This window comes from Perognathus longimembris, unplaced genomic scaffold, assembly GCF_023159225.1.
Source record: "Perognathus longimembris pacificus isolate PPM17 unplaced genomic scaffold, ASM2315922v1 HiC_scaffold_5293, whole genome shotgun sequence".
In the NCBI taxonomy this organism is placed as follows: Eukaryota; Metazoa; Chordata; class Mammalia; order Rodentia; family Heteromyidae; genus Perognathus; species Perognathus longimembris.
The window spans coordinates 1-15726 of NW_025960704.1; the positions used below are offsets into that span (position 1 = coordinate 1).

The 15726-nt window shown below is 72.5% G+C and overlaps 1 protein-coding gene and 1 non-coding gene across 2 annotated transcripts; one reads left to right on the forward strand and one right to left on the reverse strand.

Annotated features, from left to right (window-relative positions):
- The first annotated feature begins 3982 nt into the window (after nucleotides 1–3982).
- Trnap-ugg lies at nucleotides 3983–4055 on the forward strand. The gene has a single exon. It is a non-coding gene; the product is annotated as a tRNA-Pro (tRNA).
- Nucleotides 4056–4610: 555 nt separating this feature from the next.
- Nucleotides 4611–8965, reverse strand: LOC125345095 (basic proline-rich protein-like). Its single transcript, XM_048337338.1, has 4 exons — nucleotides 8680–8965; nucleotides 7425–7630; nucleotides 6697–7164; nucleotides 4611–5378 (listed from the first exon to the last, which is right to left on the reverse strand). The coding sequence occupies exons 1-4, from the start codon at nucleotides 8963–8965 to the stop codon at nucleotides 4611–4613; spliced, it is 1728 nt and encodes a 575-aa protein (XP_048193295.1).
- Nucleotides 8966–15726: the final 6761 nt, after the last annotated feature.

Below are 15726 nucleotides of genomic sequence, written 5' to 3' on the forward strand. Positions count from 1 at the left end.
CCCCACACGGCTGTTGAGAAGGCCTGGGGTGGGGGCGGCCGGGTGCCTGGACCCCCCCGACCCCCCCGCCCCGCCCCGCCCGGGCCTCCGGGGCATTAATGGCGCGGAGGCGGCTCATTTCCTGTGGCCCGAGCCGGGTCCAGCCACGCCGCTCGGGGGGCTGCCCTATCTCAGGAAGCCCCGGGCGCCCCCCGCCCCCCCAGGCGGCAGCCAGGCCCAGGCCCCCCCCCGTGCCTCCCAGGGCGAGGGAGCGTGGCCGAGCTGGGGTCCCCCAGGACCTGTGGAAGCCCCAAGTGCACCTGGGGGGGGGCAGCCGGCTGCAGAAAGGCAGGGGCGGGCGGGGAAGGGGAGAGGCGGACGGGGGCCCCGCTGGACGGGCGCCGCAGCCCCCCAACCCAACCCTCGGCTCGGAGCTCTGCTCCCAGACCACCAAGGCCCTGCGTGGACCCCGCTCCCCCCAGCCCTCCCCCTCCTCACACACAGCCCTCCCCCTGCCCTCCCCCCAGCCCTCCCCCTCCCTCACACACAGCCCTCCCCTCCTCACACACAGAGGGCAGCCTCTGCGCTCCCCCCACCCCACTGGGCCCTCCTCTGTGGGGTGCAGGGTGGTCGCCCCCACTAGCACTCCACTTCAGCTGAAGCTGCATGAGGCATCTGGAAAAGTCTAGACTTTTTATTTTCTATTTTCAGAGAGGAAACCGTCACAGCTTCCAGACAAAGATTCACCTGCAGCCAGGGACCCCAGGACAGCCCTGGGGGAGGGGGCGCCCCAGCCAAGGACAGCCCTGGGGGAGGGGGCGCCCCAGCCAAGACAGCCCTGGGGAGGGGGCGCCCCGGCCAGGACCCAGGACAGCCCTGGGGAGGGGCGCCCCAGCCAGGACCCAGGACAGCCCTGGAGGAGGGGGCGCCCCAGCCAAGACAGCCCTGGGGGAGGGGGCGCCCCAGCCAAGACAGCCCTGGGGGAGGGGGCGCCCCGGCCAGGACCCAGGACAGCCCTGGGGGAGGGGGCGCCCCAGCCAGGACCCAGGACAGCCCTGGGGAGGGGGCGCCCCAGCCAGGACCCAGGACAGCCCTGGGGAGGGGTGCGCCCCAGCCAGGACCCAGGACAAGCCCTGGAGGAGGGGGCGCCCCAGCCAGGACCCAGGACAGCCCTGGGGGGAGGGGGCATCCTGGCCAGGACCCAGGACAGCCCTGGGGGAGGGGGCGCCCCCAGCCAGGACCCAGGGACAGCCCTGGGGGAGGGGGCGTCCGGCCAGGACCCAGGACAGCCTGGGGGGAGGGGGCGCCCCAGCCAGGACTCAGGACAGCCCTGGGGGAGGGGGGTTCCCGGCCAGGACCCAAGACAGCCCTGGGGGGCGGGGTTGAGCAAGGACCCTGGGCGCACTGACCCCTCGAAGGGCACAGGCCTCCGGAAGAGCGCAGCCTAGGAGGGTCCCCCCGGAGAAGACAGGCGGGGAGCAAGGCTGCGCCCCACCGCGGGTCAGGGTTAGGGGACGCGCTACCTCACGTCCCCCCTCCCCCCCCCCCCCCCAGCTACCCTCCCCTGCCTCACAAGCAAGAAAGGAGGACCAGGGCTCTGGGAGCTTCACCACCCTGTTTGGGATCCGCCCCACACGCTACCCCAGCCCCCCACGCTACCCCAGCCCCCACGCTACCCCAGCCCCCCACGCTACCCCAGCCACCCACGCTACCCCAGCCACCCACGCTACCCCAGCCCCCCACGCTACCCCAGCCACCCACGCTACCCCAGCCCACAACGCTACCCCAGCCCCCCACGCTACCCCAGCCCCCCACGCTGTACCCCAGCCCCACACGCTACCCCAGCCCCCCACGCTACCCCAGCCCCCCACGCTACCCCAGCCCCCCACGCTACCCAGCCCCCCACGCTACCCCAGCCCTAACGCTACCCCAGCCCCCCACGCTACCCCAGCCCCCCACGCTACCCCAGCCCCCTGCCCAGTGCTACCCAGCCCCACACGCTCCCCAGCCCCTGCCCAGTGCTACCCCAGCCCCACACGCTACCCCAGCCCCCTGCCCAGTGCTACCCCAGCCCCACACGCTTACCCCAGCCCCACACGCTACCCCAGCCCCACACGCTACCCCAGCCCCCCACGCTACCCCAGCCCCCTGCCCAGTGCTACCCCAGCCCCACACGCTACCCCCAGCCCCACCGCTACCCCCAGCCCCCTGCCCAGGGCTACCCCAGCCCCCTGCCCAGTGCTACCCAGCCCCCTGCCCAGTGCTACCCCAGCCCCCTGCCCAGTGCTACCCCAGCCCCCTGCCCAGGGCTACCCCCAGCCCCACACGCTACCCCAGCCCCCTGCCCAGTGCTACCCCTGCCCCACACGCTACCCCCAGCCCCCTGCCCAGGGCTAGCCCAGCCCCACACGCTACTCCAGCCCCCTGCCAGTGCTACCCCAGCCCCCAGCCCAGGGCTACCCCAGCCCCTGCCCAGGGCTACCCCAGCCCCCTGCCCAGGGCTACCCCAGCCCCACACGCTACCCCAGCCCCCTGCCCAGTGCTACCCCAGCCCCCTGCCCAGGCTACCCCAGCCCCCTGCCCAGGGCTACCCCAGCCCCACACGCTACCCCAGCCCCCTGCCCAGTGCTAACCCCAGCCCCCTGCCCAGGGCTAGCCCAGCCCCACACGCTACTCCAGCCCCCTGCCCAGTGCTACCCCAGCCCCCTGCCCAGGGCTACCCCAGCCCGTCAAAGCTCGGCCGAGAGCCGGGTCGGGGGCAGGAGCGCCCAGGCTTGGGGCTGCGGTGGGGTCAGGGCGCCCGTCGCTCCCGCGGGGAGGTGGGCACGGAGCCGAGGGGCTGCCCGTGGGGCCTGGCCAGTGTGTGTCGGAGGGGGGGGGGGGGTTGATCCCGGAGACTCTCCCCCGGGAGTGGGGGGGCGGGCGGCACCTCTCCGCGGGCCTCAGGGCCCAGCCCCCCTGCTTCCGGCCTCAGCCCGAGGACTGGGGCGGGCGGGGGGGGGGAGCGGGTCCTGAGCGGGGGCGGGGGGGGAGCGGGTCCTGAGCGGGGGGGGGGGGGAGCGGGTCCTGAGCGGGCGGGGGGGGGGGGAGCGGGTCCTGAGCGGGGCGGGGGGGGGGAGCGGGTCCTGAGCGGGGCGGCCGCCCTCCCCGACGGCGGACCCCGCCCGCTCCCAGGCCGCTTCCTGGCCGGCGGGGAGGCCGCGGGGCCGAGGGCCCCGGTTCCAGCCCCGCCTCGGCTGCCGGCGCCCGGCCCCGCGTGGGGAGGGAGCGGCCGAGGCCTGCGGACGCCCGGCCCGGTGGGGAGGGAGCGGCGAGGCCAGCGGACGCCCGGCCGGGGTGGGGAGGGAGCGGCGAGGCCTGCGGACGCCCGGCCCGCGTGGGGAGGGAGCGGCGAGGCCTGCGGACGCCCGGCCGGGGTGGGGGAGGGAGCGGCGAGGCCTGCGGGACGCCCGGCCGGGGCGGTGCTGCCCGCCGCCCACCTTCCAGCCCGCCCTCCCCCCGCGCCCTCCCCCGGACCCCGGCCCGCCCCGCGCGCCCTCCCCCGGACCCCGGCCCGCCCCGCGCGCCCTCCCCCGGACCCCGGCCCGCCCCGCGCGCCCTCCCCCGGACCCCGGCCCGCCCCCGCGCCTCCCCCGGACCCCGGCCCGCCCCCCGCGCCCTCCCCGCCCCCCGGCCCGCCCCCCGCGCCCTCCCCCGCCCCCCGGCCCGCCCCCCGCGCCCTCCCCCCGCGCCCTCCCCCCCCGCGCCCTCCCCCGGGTTCGGAGCCGGCGGCGGGTCCCGGCGGGGCAGGGGCCGTGGGGCGGCCGCCTGGGCGTCGGCGCGGGGCGCTCGCCTTCACCCGCACACCGCCAAGTCCTCCCCGGGCTCCCGCACCGGCGCCGGCGCGGCGGTCTCGGGCCGCCCCCCCCCCCCGCCCCGCGCGGCCCCGCCGCTCCTGCGCACGCGCGCGCATGCTCGCGCCGAGGCTCCTCTAGTACGGGCTGCCCGGGCCGCCCCGGCAGCCGGCTCGTTGGTCTAGGGGGTATGATTCTCGGTTTGGGTCCGAGAGGTCCCGGGTTCAAATCCCGGACGAGCCCTTTTTGGCTCCGGCGCGGACCACTCCGTCGTCCGTGGTGGTGGAGCGCGGCCGCCGGAGGAGCCGGGGCCGCGGTGGGAAGCCGCTCCGCGGGGCGCGCGGGCGCTGGGGGACCCGGCCTCCGGGAAAGAGAGGCGGGCGGCGCGGAGCCTGAGTCTAGAGAAGCGAGAAAAGAAGGGCTCGTCGGGATTTGAACCCGGGACCTCTCGCACCCTAAGCGAGAATCATACCCCTAGACCAACGAGCCGCCGGCCACCGGCGCGCTCAGTTCGCTTTCTAAGTGGAGGCCCTGAGCCCGCGCCTGCGCAGTCGGCGCAGCCCAGCCCGCTCTGGACCCGCCCCCGCCAGGCCCCGCCCCCCGCCGGGCCCCGCCCCCGCCAGGCCCCGCCCCCGCCCGGCTCCGGAGCCGCTGGCTCGGCGGGACCCGTCCCTTCCCGTCCGTCCCGTCCGTCCCCCGCCGCCCCGTTCGTCCGTCCGTCCCGCTGGGCTCCCGGAGCGCCGGGCGGTGCGGGCGGCCGCTCAGCCAGGCGTTAGGGGGTCGGGGGGCCGCGAGATCTCAGCCACCGCCCGGGGTCGGGGGCCGGGGTCGGGATCGGGGTCGAGGGGGCGGGGTCGGGTCAGGGTCGGGATCGCGGTCGGGTCGGGATCCGGGTCGGGGGGGTCGGGGTCGGGTCAGGGTCGGGGGGGGTCGGGTCGGGGTCGGGTCGGGGGATCGGGGGGTCGGGGATGAGGAGATCGGGGGTCGGGGTCGGGTCGGGGGTCGGGGGGTCGGGTCGGGATCGGGGGGTCGGGTCGGGATGGGGGGTCGGGGTGGGGATCCGGGTCGGGGGGTCGGGGTCGGGTCGGGATGGGGGGTCGGGGTGGGGATCCGGGTCGGGGGGTCGGGGTCGGGTCGGGATGGGGGGGTCGGGGTGGGGATCCGGGTCGGGGTGGGGATCCGGGTCGGGGGATCGGGGGTCGGGGGGTCGGGGTCGGGTCGGGATGGGGGGTCGGGGTGGGATCCGGGTCGGGGGATCGGGGGTCGGGGGGGTCGGGGTCGGGTCGGGATGGGGGGTCGGGGTGGGGATCCGGGTCGGGGGATGGGGGGTCGGGGTCGGGGTCGGGGGGTCGGGGGTCGGGGATCGGTCCGGTCAGGCGCCCGGGGACTCACCGGTTGCGCCCTCGGGGAGCCCCGGCCCGGCGCCCCCCTCCCCGACCCCCGGCCCGGGGCGCCGCCCTCGCTCGCTGGCTCGGCGGGCGGTGGACGCGGGGGCGCCGGCCCGGGGCTCCCGACGGTTTCCGTTACCCGCCCGTCCCCGCCGCGCGCGGCCCCGCGCCCCGCACCCTGCGCGCGGCCCGGCGACCGGACCGGGAAACTGAGCCCGGGGCTGCGGCGGCCGCGCTCCCGGGGGGGGGGGGGCGGGGGGCGCGGCGGGGCGGGGCTCGGTCGGCCCGGGGGGGACCTGTGGGGGGGGTCGGGGGGGGAGCGCGGCGGCGCCGGTCGGTGGGGGGGGCCGGTGGGGTGCGGGGCGGGGCCGGTCGGTGGGGGGGGGGTCGGTGGGGGGGGCCGGTGGGGGGGGGCGGGGGGCGGGGCGGGGCCGGTCGGGGCGCGGGGGGCGGGGACCCTGTGGGGGGGGGGGGGGGCGGGGGGGGGGGGGGGCGCGGCGGCGCCGGTCGGTGGGGGGGGCCGGTGGGGTGCGCGCGGCGGGGCCGGTCGGTGGGGGGGGGCCGGGGGTGCGAGGCGGCGCCGGTCGGTCCCCCCAACCGGCCGTCTGGGCACCGAGGCTCCGGAGCCCGCAGCCGCGTCCCCCTGGCGCCCGCCGGGCCCCGTGACTCAGGCCCCCCGCCGATCCCCGCCCCGGGCGGCCGCTCCTCCTGGCCCGGCCCGGACGCCTGGACGCCCCGACCTTCCGCCCTCGGAGGGGCCGCCGCCTGCGCCCCGCGTTCCCACAGGGGCCCCGACCTCCCCCTGCTGCAGGCTCCCAGCCTCTCCATTCCCCCCACTAGCCTGGCCCCTGGCCCTGGCCCCCGGTCCCTCGGCCCCCCATCCCCCCGGCCCCCCAGCACCCTGTCCCCCTGTCCCCCGGTTCCCTCGGCCCCCCGGCCCCCCATTTCCCCGGCCCCCCATTCCCCGGCCCCCCAGCACCCTGGCCCCCTGTCCCCCGGTTCCCTCGGCCCCCCGGCCCCCCAACCCCCCGCCCCCCAGCACCCTGGCCCCCTGTCCCCTTGCCCCATTTCCCTGTCCCCTGTTCCCCGGTGCCTGGTCCCTGTCTGCTGTCCCCCTGTGCCCCTGTGCCCCTGGCCCCCGGCTCCTGGCCCCCTGTCCCCCTGTCCCCCCCCCGTGCCTGGCCCCCCAGCCCCCTGCCCCTGTCCCCCTGTCCGCCCCGGCCCCTGCCCCGCTGCACCCGTCTGCGGCTCCCAGGGGTCGTGGGCCGGCGGTGGTGACCTTGAGAAGGGCTGTTGAATGACGGGCATTTTGTCTTTCTGGAAAAGCTGAGGCCAGGGGAACAGCTCACGGCCGCACACACCGGTGTGAGTCAGGCCCAAGGCGCGGCGCGCGTCCTGGGCCCAATGCGCCCGCGGCCCAGAGCCCCGGCGATGAGCTCACTAGACAGAGGGGCGGCGGGGCAGGAGGGGCCCGTGGGTGAGGCGGCCGTTCTCACCCGAGGGGCCGGGGCCCTGGAGGTCTCCGTGCCGAGCAAGGAGGCTCTGGAAAGGCTAGTGCAAAGGTCAGAGCAGCGACAGGGACCCCCCGGGGGGGTGCCCGGCGTGTGACCCCCAAACGTGCAGAGAGAGAGGCGGCTTGCAGGTGTGCGGGGGGCAGGGACACCCCTCGGCCCGGCGGTGGCTGGGGGCCAGTCCTCCCGGGCCCGGGCGGCTCGGCCCCTCGAGCGCATGGCCTGCAGGCGTGTTCGGGTCCCCGGGCCGGGCTGGCTGCCCTCGGGGGAGCCCTGGAGCCTGCGCAGATGCGGGGCCCTGATGGATACCACGCGCCCGAAGGCGGCTGGAGGAGCGCCCAGACCCGGCCCCGCGGAGGCTCGGAGAGACTTGGCTCCAGAGCGGGGAGGGGAGGCCAGGGGAGAAGAGGAAGAAGAGGCCTCCTTCCCAGCCAGAGCCCCTGGGGGGACGGGCTGACGGATCCCGGCGGGGGCAGGTGCCGGCCCAGAGCCCCTGGGGGGACGGGGCTGACGGATCCCGGCGGGGGCAGGTGCCGGCCCGGGAGAGCCAGAGAGGAGGGAAGAGGACAGAATGCAGGGGCGAGGGAGGAGGGCCGGGGGCGGGGGAGGGAGCCCCGGCCTGTTGGTGGTTCTTCTTCTTCGTCTTTTTTTATAGAGAGCCACACGCTGAGATCAAAGGTGATATTTTTACAGCAACTGAAATAGAAACCCACTGGACACGCGGTGGGAGGCGAGCGGCGGACACAGGCCGCTTTGTGCAGGCTGCCACAGCGAGCAGCCGGGACGCGGGACGGGGTGAGCTTCCCGACTCGGGGTGCCGGGGGAGGAGGACGGCCGCGGAGCTCGTCAGCCCCCGGGGCCACCCCGGTCACCGTCGGGGGGTGCGACGTTGTTCCGGGCTCCGTGCGCACAGCCGTGTCTTCCACACAGAGCCCCGTGGAGCGACTGTTTTTGCTCTCTTCTGTTTGCTGGTGGGTAGTGGTAGTCGTGGGTCTTGAACTCAGGGCCTGGGCGCTGCCTCTGAGCGTGTGTGCTCGAGGCTAGTGTTTTTCCACTTGAGCCACGGCTCTGCTTGCGGTTTTCTGGCGGCTACTTGGAGGTGAAGAGTCTCCAGGGCTTTCCTGCCCAGGGAGAGGAAGCACGGTGGCCCTGGGTCCCAGTGTCCCGGGCGGCTAGGACTGCAGGCGTGCGTCGCCACTTGTTCTATAGAAGGAGAAACCCAGGCTGCACGGGGCGAGTTCGGGGCGGGATGCCAGGGCCGCGCTCGTCCGAGCTCCTTCCTGCTCCCCGACCTCTCGCCCCCCGAGTTAGCCGCGCTCACCGGCCCCGCTGCCGTCACGGGGGCCCGTGCCCGGGAACACGCTCGAATCTACATTGTCAGGTCTCGCGCGACCCCACCCGGTCAGCGGAGCCGGGGGGCCTGCGGGCGAGCGGGGTGCCGTCCGCGGGGCGCCAGCAAGTTCTGCAGGCCGTTTGGGGGCCCTCCCAGAGCGAGGTGCGCGGCCGGGCGGCCTCCGGGTCCACGTCTGTACTCTGGGGCAAGGCCACGCCGCGGTGAGCCCTGAGCCGGGCATCCACCCGGCGATGGCGCCCACAGCCGCTCCCTCTACCGCCCGACGAGGTGAGAAAGCAGGACCGACGGCCCCCGCCCGCCCGCCCGCGAGGAGCCGGCATCTGAAGGGCAAAGGCTCGCTAGCCAGCTACAGGGCGGCGCCCGGGGAAGGCGCCCGGAGCCCGCCCGGCTCCCAGGCCCCGGGTGCGCGCGGGGCTCCGCGGAGGACGGGACGGCGGGGGCCGTCACTTGGGACCTCACCTGGGCTTGGGTGATGCCCCCCCCTCCCGCCCCTGGGCAAACGGGAGCCGGGCCAGCCAGCCACGCCCTCCTCCTCCTCAGGGAGGCTGGCTCTGGTGACGGGGTGGGTGGCTGTCCCAAGCACAGCGTGCGTGGCGTGCGTGGCTTGGCCTCACCCGGTGGCGGTGGTGGTGGCGGTGGCTGTGGCGGTGGCGGTGGCGCAGGCCTGTCTCCTGTCGCTGTCTCCCGTCTCCCGTCTCCCGCCTCCCGCCTCCCGTCTCCCGTCTCCCGTCTCCCGCCTCCCGTCTCCCGTCTCCCGCCTCCCGTCTCCCGTCTCCCGTCTCCCGTCTCCCGCCTCCCGCCTCCCGTCTCCCGTCTCCCGTCTCCCGTCTCCCGCCTCCCGTCTCCCGCCTCCCGTCTCCCGCCTCCCGTCTCCCGCCTCCCGTCTCCGAGGGGCGGCATCCCGGTGGACCGGCCACGGCACTGTTTGCCGAGCTGCGGCCTTGGGCTCCTTTGCCTCCGTGGCAGCCTTCCTGAGAAAGGCCTCTATTTATAAGCCGGGCACGGCCGGGACGGCCCTGGATTCCAGACCATCTCTAATCATGCAACGTATCGCCTTCAAATACAAAATCAGTTACAGAACTCTAACAAGTTGAGAAAATTCAGACAATTGTCAAAGCGAACCTACCTTTTGGTTTGGCAGAGAAATTTCCACTGCCTTCCCCCACCTTCTGGCTCCCCTACCCCCCCCCCCCACCTAAACCACCTTCCCTGATTCCAGCCCACAGCTGCCCAGATTCTGGAAAGGCCTGGAGTTTCTTCCAGAACAACAGAGCTTCCTCTGGAATGGAACTCTTTTAAGTGCAGGATCTCAGAAAGCCTCCAGCCCTGCCTCGTCTTCAGATGGGCTGTGTGACCTACATGACCTTGGCCAGCCCTCGCTGACGTCAGGTTTTCCTCCGCAAGTGAAGATTGGGACCTGACTAAGTCGTTTCAGCCATCCTTGGGCTACGAGCATCACTCGGGCAGAAGCCTTCCCTCCCTCTCTGCCTCTCTCTGCCTCTCTCTGTCTCTCTTCCCTCCCTCTCTGCCTCCCTCTCTGCCTCTCTCTGTCTCTCTTCCCTCCCTCTCTGCGTCTCTCTGCCTCTCTCTGTCTCTCTTCCCTCCCTCTCTGCCTCTGCCTCTCTCTGTCTCTCTTCCCTCCCTCTCTGCTCCCTCTCTGCCTCTCTCTGCCTCTCTCTGCCTCTCTTCCCTCCGCCTCTGCCTCTCTCTGCCTCTCTCTTTCGGTGATGGCTGTGGGGCTTGAACTCGGGTCCTGGGTGCTGTCCCTGCACTCTTTTGCTCAGGCTGGCTCTCATCGCTTTGAGCCACAGCGCCACTTCCAGTGTTTGCGTGGTTAGAGATAAGAGTCTCTCGGGGACTTTTCCGCCCCAGCTGGCTTTGAACCACGGACCTCAGAACTGAGCGTCCTGCGTAGCTAGAATTACAGGCACGCGCCACCCGCGCCTGGCTTCTCTAAGCTTACAGACTTCACAGTGAGCGGCCGGGCCGGGCCGGGCAGAGCTCGGTTGCCGCCTGGCTGTGCAGGTGTCCGCAGGTGGGTCCCCTCACGTCCCCGGGGCCCCCGTCTTCATGGCCGAGCCAGAGGGCTCCGCGCCGTGCGTCCCCCATGTGCTCAGGGCCACGGGGTAGAGGCCCGGGGCTTTGGACCGCAGCACAAGGTCCACCTCTGGTGCTGGTCCGAGTTCAAACCTCGGTGTACACACAACAGGCACGCACACACACACGCACACACCGCGCACACACACGCACACACACTCAATGGGGGATTAGAAACTCCCCCTGTACAACTAATATGTGGTGGTTTTTAAAGTCTTAGCAAGGCGGCTGACTGGGCAGGGCTGGTGTTCTTGTGCTGACAGGCTTTCACACTCGGGCGGAGGCCCTTCTGATGGCTGGGTACCCCCAGTTCTGGCTCCCCAGGGGTCTCACAACAGTGATATCCATGCCAAAGCCAAGTCATCCGGTCCGGCTGAGCTTCTGAGGGGCCCCAAGCAAGGCTAGAGACGGGAAGCAAGGACAGGCACCAGGCCCTTCCTGAAGGGACCCCGGGTCTGTAGACGAGAACAGAAGTGTGTAGGGCGCCAGGAACCGATTTCCTTCAGGACTTCTTCCTTCTCTTCCTTCCCTGTACGAGAAAGAACAAAGGAGCCAGGTACCCAGTGAGCTGAGGCCTGCCATCCTAGCTACTCAGGAGGCTGAGATCTGAGGATTGCGGTTCACAGCCAGCCCACACAGGAAAGTCCACGGGCCCCTGACGTACAACCAACTACCAAAAAGCCAGAAGTGGGGCTGTGGCTCAACTGGGAGAGCAATAACTTTGAGCACAAAAGCTCGGGGACAATGCCCAGACCTTGAGTTCAAAGCCCCGTGACCAGCACACACGCCCTCCAAAAACAAAGAGAAAACAAAGAGTGCAACGCAGGCACAGGGCCCCGACAGCCCCGGGACCCGGGACGTGACTCAGGCCTTTGCGCTCAGCGCGACACGGGGGCTCTCACGCCCAGCTCACACCCAGCCGGGTCTCGGGGCAGGCACAGGGACGGGGAAACAATCACACACACAATCAAGAGCCTTTGCCACGGAAGGAAGAGCACCCAGCGCTCTGCGTAGCTTACTGGGGGCAGGGGCAGGGTGCCGTCTTTGCAGGGGCTGGTTTTGCGGGTGTGTAGGAAGCACGGAAGGCTACGGGAAGGTGTCAGGTGTGACATAAACCAGTACACCCCAAGCTGTGAGGGCCCCGGGTATCTGTAGAAGGAGGCCAGTGTCGATGAGAAACAGAGCACCGGGCGGAGCTCTGCCTCTGGCTTTCTGCCGTTAAGAGTCTTCTGGGTTGCGCGGGGTGCCGGTGCCTCACACCTGTAGTCCTAGCTCGTCAGGAGGCTGAGATCCAAGACGGGAGGTTCAAAACCAGCCCCGGCAGGAAAGTCCGTGAGACTCTTATCGCCGAGTAACCACCCAACAACCAGGAGTAGCGCTGGGGCTTGACGTGGTAGAGTGCTAGCCTGGAGCCAAGAAAAGAGCCCAGGGACAGCCCCCACAACAGGCCAACAGACAAACAACGGTCTGCCAGATTTATCTGCCAGGAGCTGGCTTTGAACGCTGACCCTGGGATCCCAGCCTCACAGGGAGCTGGGGTTCGAGGCGTGAGCAGCCTCGCTCTCCCCGCCTGGTATCCAGAGCCTCCCTCCTCACACACCAAGGGCTGTGTTCTCAGGGAAGGGGGCCGGCTCCTGCCCCAGCCCGGCCTGAGCAAGGCCTGCCGCCTGAGCAGCCTCGGCCCCACCCCCCTCCCCGGGCAGACCCTGAGGATCCAGGTTCAAAGTCATCCGGGGCCCGGAAGGCCCCTGAGACACTTATCTCCAATTAACCACCCGAAAAGGCGAGAAGCAGGCTGTGGATGGAGCGGTTGGGTGCTGTCTTGAGGGGTAGCACTCAAGCCCCGCGTTCAAGCTCGAGGACCAGCACGCGCATGCGCACGCACACGCACACACGCACACACGCACACCCACTCAGAAAACCAAAACCAGCCAGGAGACAACCGGATGGGTCGAGGACCTGGACGTACGTTCTTGGGAGGAAACAGAGGTGCAGATCTTCGTGATCTTGGATTCGCGACTGGTTTTTGTTGATCGAATGCCAAAAGTACGCGGAACGATGCTCTTTACCGTGAACCGCTGAAGAAATGGAAACCAGAATGCGGCATCACAACACACCTACGATGTTGGCTATGGTAATAATAATAATAAAAGGCAGAAAGTACAAGCATTGTCAAGGGCATAGAGAAACGAACCCTCGCGCAGCGCTGGTATAAATGCAAAGTGGAGCGGGCCGCTGCGGGGAAACGGTTTGTCATACAGCGTCGCCGTGTCATCCCGCAGTTCCAGTCCCAGGTGTGTCACCGCAGAACTGAGAGGACACACGCACGGAACTCACGCACGTAAACGCGCGCGGCAGCGGTGCGGGGAATGACCCGACGGCTTTCTTTTTTCTCATTACAGGCGTGGGCCACGGGCGCGTGGCTACCGTCCTGAATCCTCCTCCTCCTGGAGGGACAGCACAACGCGGGCACAGCCACGGGGCGCTGGGCCAGGCTGCCCCACTTGCGGGGAGCCCCCCGCGGGGAACTGCCGGCACAGGGCTGCGAGGGGCTCCGGCGACCTCCCCACCCTGTCCCTGTGCCCCTGTCCTTCTCCCTTCTCGTCTTCCTCACGTGCCGAGGCACCGTGGCTCGGCAGGGCTCCCCCATTAGAGCCCACACCCCGAGGGCGCCGGCTGTGCCCCCCCCAGGGCCCGCTCACGCTCTCCCGGGGGGACCTCTCTATCGCTTCTGGGTCCGCCATAGAGTTCGGGGGGCGGAACCTGCTGGAAGGCCAGGCCCCCACCGCTGCGGCCTCAGGCTCCGCCCCAGGTCAGACCCCACACCGGGGCAGGGGGGTCTGGAGGTGAGAGGAGCCCCCCCCGCCCCCCGGTCAGGGGCACAGCCAAGGTCACCTCTGGGAGGCCTGAGTAGAAACTGTCCTCCTGGGAAGCCTGGGTGCCAGCCCTGGGGTGTGAACCCGGGGCCCGGGCTCTGTCCCTGGGTCTCCTCACTCGCGGCTCGCCTCTGGCCTTCTGCCGGTCGTGGGAAGGTGAGGCCCTCCCGGCCTTCCCGCGCGGGCCGACTTTGAACCGTGATCCTCTCAGATCGCCCTGCGGAGCGAGAATGGCAGCAGCAAGTCCTGGGGTCTGGGGCTGAGGGAGAGCCCGATACTGCCCGGCCTGCCGCTGGCGTTGGCCTGGTGGCTCGCCCTTTCCGAGCTCGGCGTCCCCTGACCCGCGGTGTCACCTCCTGACGTGGCCTGCGCTCCCTGCTTCCCAGGGAGCCAGACATCCGTCACGCAGGGCAGGGCAGGGCAGGGCAGGGCAGCAGGGCAGGGCAGGGCAGGGCAGGGCAGGGCAGGGCAGGGGCAGGGCAGGGCGGGGCAGCGCAGGGCAGGGCGGGGCGGGGGCAGGGCAGCGCAGGGGCAGGGCAGGGCGGGGCAGGGCAGGCAGGGCAGGGCAGGGCAGGGCGGGGCAGGGCAGCGCAGGGCAGGGCAGGGCAGGGCGGGGCAGCGCGGGGCGGCGCAGGGCAGGGCAGGGCAGGGCAGGGCAGCGCAGGGCAGGGCAGGGCAGGGCAGCGCAGGGCAGGGCAGGGCAGGGCGGGGCGGGGCAGGGCAGGCAGGCAGGCAGGGCAGGGCAGCGCAGGGCAGCGCAGGGCAGGGCAGGGCAGCGCAGGGCAGCGCAGGGCAGGGCAGCGCAGGGCAGGGTGGGGCGGGGCGGGGCGGGGCAGGGCAGCGCAGGGCAGGGGCAGGGCAGCGCAGGGCAGGGCGGGGCGGGGCAGGGCAGGGGCAGGGCAGGGCAGGGCAGGGCGGGGCAGGGCAGCGCAGGGCAGGGCAGGGCAGGGCGGGGCAGGGCAGCGCAGGGCAGGGCAGGGCAGGGCAGGGCAGGGCAGGGCGGGGCGGGACAGGGCGGGGCGGGGCAGGGCAGCGCAGGGCAGGGCAGGGCAGGGCAGGGCGGGACAGGGCGGGGCGGGGCAGGGCAGCGGCAGGGCGGGGCAGGGCGGGGCAGGGCAGGGCGGGGCAGGGCGGGCAGGGCAGGGCAGCGCAGGGCAGGGCGGGGCGGGGCAGGGCAGGGCGGGGGCGGGGCGGGGCAGGGCAGCGCAGGGCGGGGCAGGGCAGGGCAGGGCAGGGCAGGGCAGGGCAGGGCAGCCAGGGCAGGGCGGGGCGGGGGCGGGGCAGGGCAGGGCGGGCAGGGCAGCGCAGGGCAGGGCAGCGCAGGGCAGGCAGGGCAGGGCGGGGGGCGGGGCAGGGCGGGGCGGGGCAGGGCAGGGCGGGCAGAGCGAGCAAGGTGCGCTCCTTGCCAGGCCCTGTGCGGGGTCCAGGGACTCACCCGTAGGTAGGTGGCTCGGGTCCACCTCTGTCTCCATGGCGCCCGAAGCCTGGCGCCATTCTCTCCTGGACCTGGGGTCCGACTGCCCTTGGGGGAGCCCCCCCCCGCCCCAAGCCCTCTGTGAGGGAAGGGTTAACAGTGAGACAGCGGCCCGAGGCCAGGCCCCAGCCCCCTACCTGGCTTGAGCCTCGTGATTTCATCCCCACGTCTTTCCTGTTGCCCCAGCAACTGGGGCGCTGGCTGCGGCTGCTCAGGGGAGCCCAGGCCGTCTGGATCTCCTCCACGTCACCGCGCCGCATCCACATTTCCACAATCAAGCCGTCAGCTTGCGTTAAGTGTTGTCCGCTGACGGCTGTCAACCTCCCCCGGCCGCCTGGCCCTCCCTTCCTCCCGACGGGCGTGAGCCGCGGGGCTCGGAGGGGCTCCGCGGGCCCCGCCACGCAGCCCGGGGCGCCCCGCGGGCCGGTGGCGCATGCCTGTCACCTCGACACACAGCGGAGCCGCGAGCCGAGGATCGCAGTTCAAAGCCAGCCTGGGCAGGAGAACCCGTGAGACTCAAAAAGCCAGAGGCGGCGCTGTGGCTCACATGGTGGAATGCCAGCCGGGAGGGGGAGGGGGAGGGGGAGGGGGTGGGGGAGGCCTGTCCGCCAGCCTCCCCCCCACGACAGCTGCCATGCACACAGGAGCCCATCACCGTGGCAGGGCTTAGAAAACTATCCCTCACCTGGGTCCAAGATGGCTGAGGACAGGACAGGACCCGGCACGCCCTAAGAGGCGCTGCTTGAACCCGCGCCCTAGCGACAGGCCCGGCCCGGCCCTCCCCCGTCCTCCCGGCCTCCCTGCGTCTGCAGCGCCGCCCCGCGGGGGTCTGGGAGTGGAAAGGAGGGCGTCAAGGCGCTAGGCCAGGGGCTCGGGGCCTGCCCGGCCTCCTCTGACAGCACTGCCCCCACCACGGAGCACCGCCCCCCCCGGCCGTGCCCGCCCCCCGGGGGCCCCTCCTCACCCCTTCCCCCGCTCGCCCCCCGTGTGTCTGGACGGGAGGTGCCTGGCGCCCCCCAGCCCTCCCCTCTGCCTGTCTGGGCCGAGCCCAGGCTCCGGGTCCGGCATGCCCGGCCTCCGGGGGGGGGGGGGCTGGCCCTCATCCCCCTCATTTTCCTTCCCATCGCTCTTCCTGCCAGCGGCCCGAGCCCCCCACTTACCCTGCCCTGACCCACCCTCGGCCCCCCTCTCCACTCCCGCCCGCCACCCCCGAC

Excerpts from the sequence above, each read along its gene's own strand:
- LOC125345095 (XM_048337338.1), bottom strand. The coding sequence starts at position 8,965 with ATGCCGCCCCTCGGAGACGGGAGGCGGGAGACGGGAGGCGGGAGACGG. Across the intron at positions 7,631-8,679 it reads GCCACCACCACCGCCACCGG|ACACGGCTGTGCGCACGGAG; the intron begins GTGAGGCCAAGC and ends TCTGTGTGGAAG. Across the intron at positions 5,379-6,696 it reads CCAGGGCCCCGGCCCCTCGG|GGTGCGGGGCGCGGGGCCGC; the intron begins GTGAGAACGGCC and ends GGCCGCGCGCAG.